Source organism: Sinocyclocheilus grahami, unplaced genomic scaffold, assembly GCF_001515645.1.
Source record: "Sinocyclocheilus grahami isolate Dianchi unplaced genomic scaffold, SAMN03320097.WGS_v1.1 scaffold94.1, whole genome shotgun sequence".
Taxonomy (NCBI): domain Eukaryota; kingdom Metazoa; phylum Chordata; class Actinopteri; order Cypriniformes; family Cyprinidae; genus Sinocyclocheilus; species Sinocyclocheilus grahami.
The window spans coordinates 1,509,028-1,510,690 of record NW_015505273.1 but is presented as its reverse complement, the minus strand read 5'-3'; the positions used below and the strand labels follow the sequence as shown (position 1 = coordinate 1,510,690).

General features: G+C 29.6%; 1 protein-coding gene across 1 annotated transcript in view; it reads left to right on the top strand.

Moving 5' to 3' along the window:
* LOC107587628 (solute carrier family 12 member 5-like) overlaps nucleotides 1–1,663 on the top strand; it is a 93,258-nt gene that overhangs the window by 87,427 nt on the left and 4,168 nt on the right. The window contains exon 19 of the mRNA XM_016275476.1: nucleotides 1,230–1,360. Coding sequence (XP_016130962.1) covers nucleotides 1,230–1,360 — 131 coding nt within the window. The remainder of the gene's footprint in view (nucleotides 1–1,229; nucleotides 1,361–1,663) is intronic.

Sequence of the window (1,663 nt, the reverse complement as noted above, 5' to 3'; positions counted from 1 at the left end):
TTACAGAAATGTTATATATATATATATATATATATATATATAAAACATTTCTGTCCCCCTCACTTCTGAAATGATGGCTATGCCCCTGTTCCTATCCTAACAAACCATACATCAATGAAAAGCTTATTTGTTCAGCTTTCAGATGATGTATAAATCTCAATTGTGACACTTAAGACTGGTTTTGTGGTCCAGGGTCACATTTAAAAAGTTGGGCAAAAACTGATGCTGTTTGTAAACATGTAGTGTAACATTTTATAATATTTGCCATAATTGTTCAAATTATTAAATCCAATTTATTTCAGTTTATTCATTTAAAATGTTTGACAATGGAGTCTAAATATTGGCCAAAAAGTTACTCAAAAATAATATTTATTTGGATGTTTGGACACATAGATATTAAATTAAATTCATTTATATTAAATGAATAAATATATTATTTATAATATAGTATAACATATTTATAATATATAATATTTTATTTAAAAAATAAAAAAATAAATAAATATATATATATATATACAGTGGGGCAAAAAAGCATGGAGGAATGGGCCAAAATACCAGCAACAGTGTGTGAAAACCTTGTGAAGACTTACAGCAAACGTTTGACCTCTGTCATTGCCAACAAAGGGTATATAACAAAGTATTGAGATGAAATTTTGTTATTGACCAAATACTTATTTTCCACCATAATTTGCAAATAAATTCTTAAATCCTACAATGGATTTTTCTGGATTTTTTTTGTCTCATTTTGTCTCTCATAGTTGAGGTATACCTATGATGAAAATTACAGGCCTCTCTCATCTTTTTAAGTGGGAGAACTTGCACAATTGGTGGCTGACTAAATACTTTTTTCCCCACTGTATATGTATGTATATATTAAATTATTTAATTTAAAAATTGTTTAAATATTCAGTAAAGGCAGTTGCAAATGATGAGAAGTTTATCATTATATATATATATATAAAAGACAAATTATTTAAAAATTGTCATCATTTACAGCTACTTTTATTGTTTTACTTTTTATTCTTCTTTTTTAATTTTTAAAAACTAATTTTAATCTTGAATTTTCAGAAAAAGTAGCTGCAGATGATGACAAATATTTATATTTGGGTCAACAATTCCTTACTGAACTGTAGACTATATTTTCTTTGTTTTCTGGCTGTTTCTGTACAGTTCTGTGAGTGCCTCTGTGAGAACTGTTGAAAACCATTGTCTCACTGTATCTTCAGCATGACAGCGATATCTCAGCGTACACGTATGAGAAGACCCTGATGATGGAGCAGAGATCTCAGATCCTGAAGCAGATCAACCTCACCAAGACTGAGCGTGAGCGTGAGGTACAACATTCACCGTCAGCCTCTACTCATGATTAAACATGTTGCTTTACAAACTTCTGCATCAAAGTTAATGTCAAAAGCCATCATTCCATTTTAAAAACTTAGAAAGTTTAAACAAGTATTTGATGTTTTGGCTGGATACTTTTCATACTAAAGTGTAAAAATACTTTAACTTCCATATGTATCTGTACTTTATGGAAAATATCTCTTTAATGTAATATTACATCACAGTATAAAAATGCAAATGAACTGCAAGGCTGGATGTTGAATCTCATTATGCATGACATCACTGCATGTGGGCGGGGCCTTAGCTCTCATTATTATTA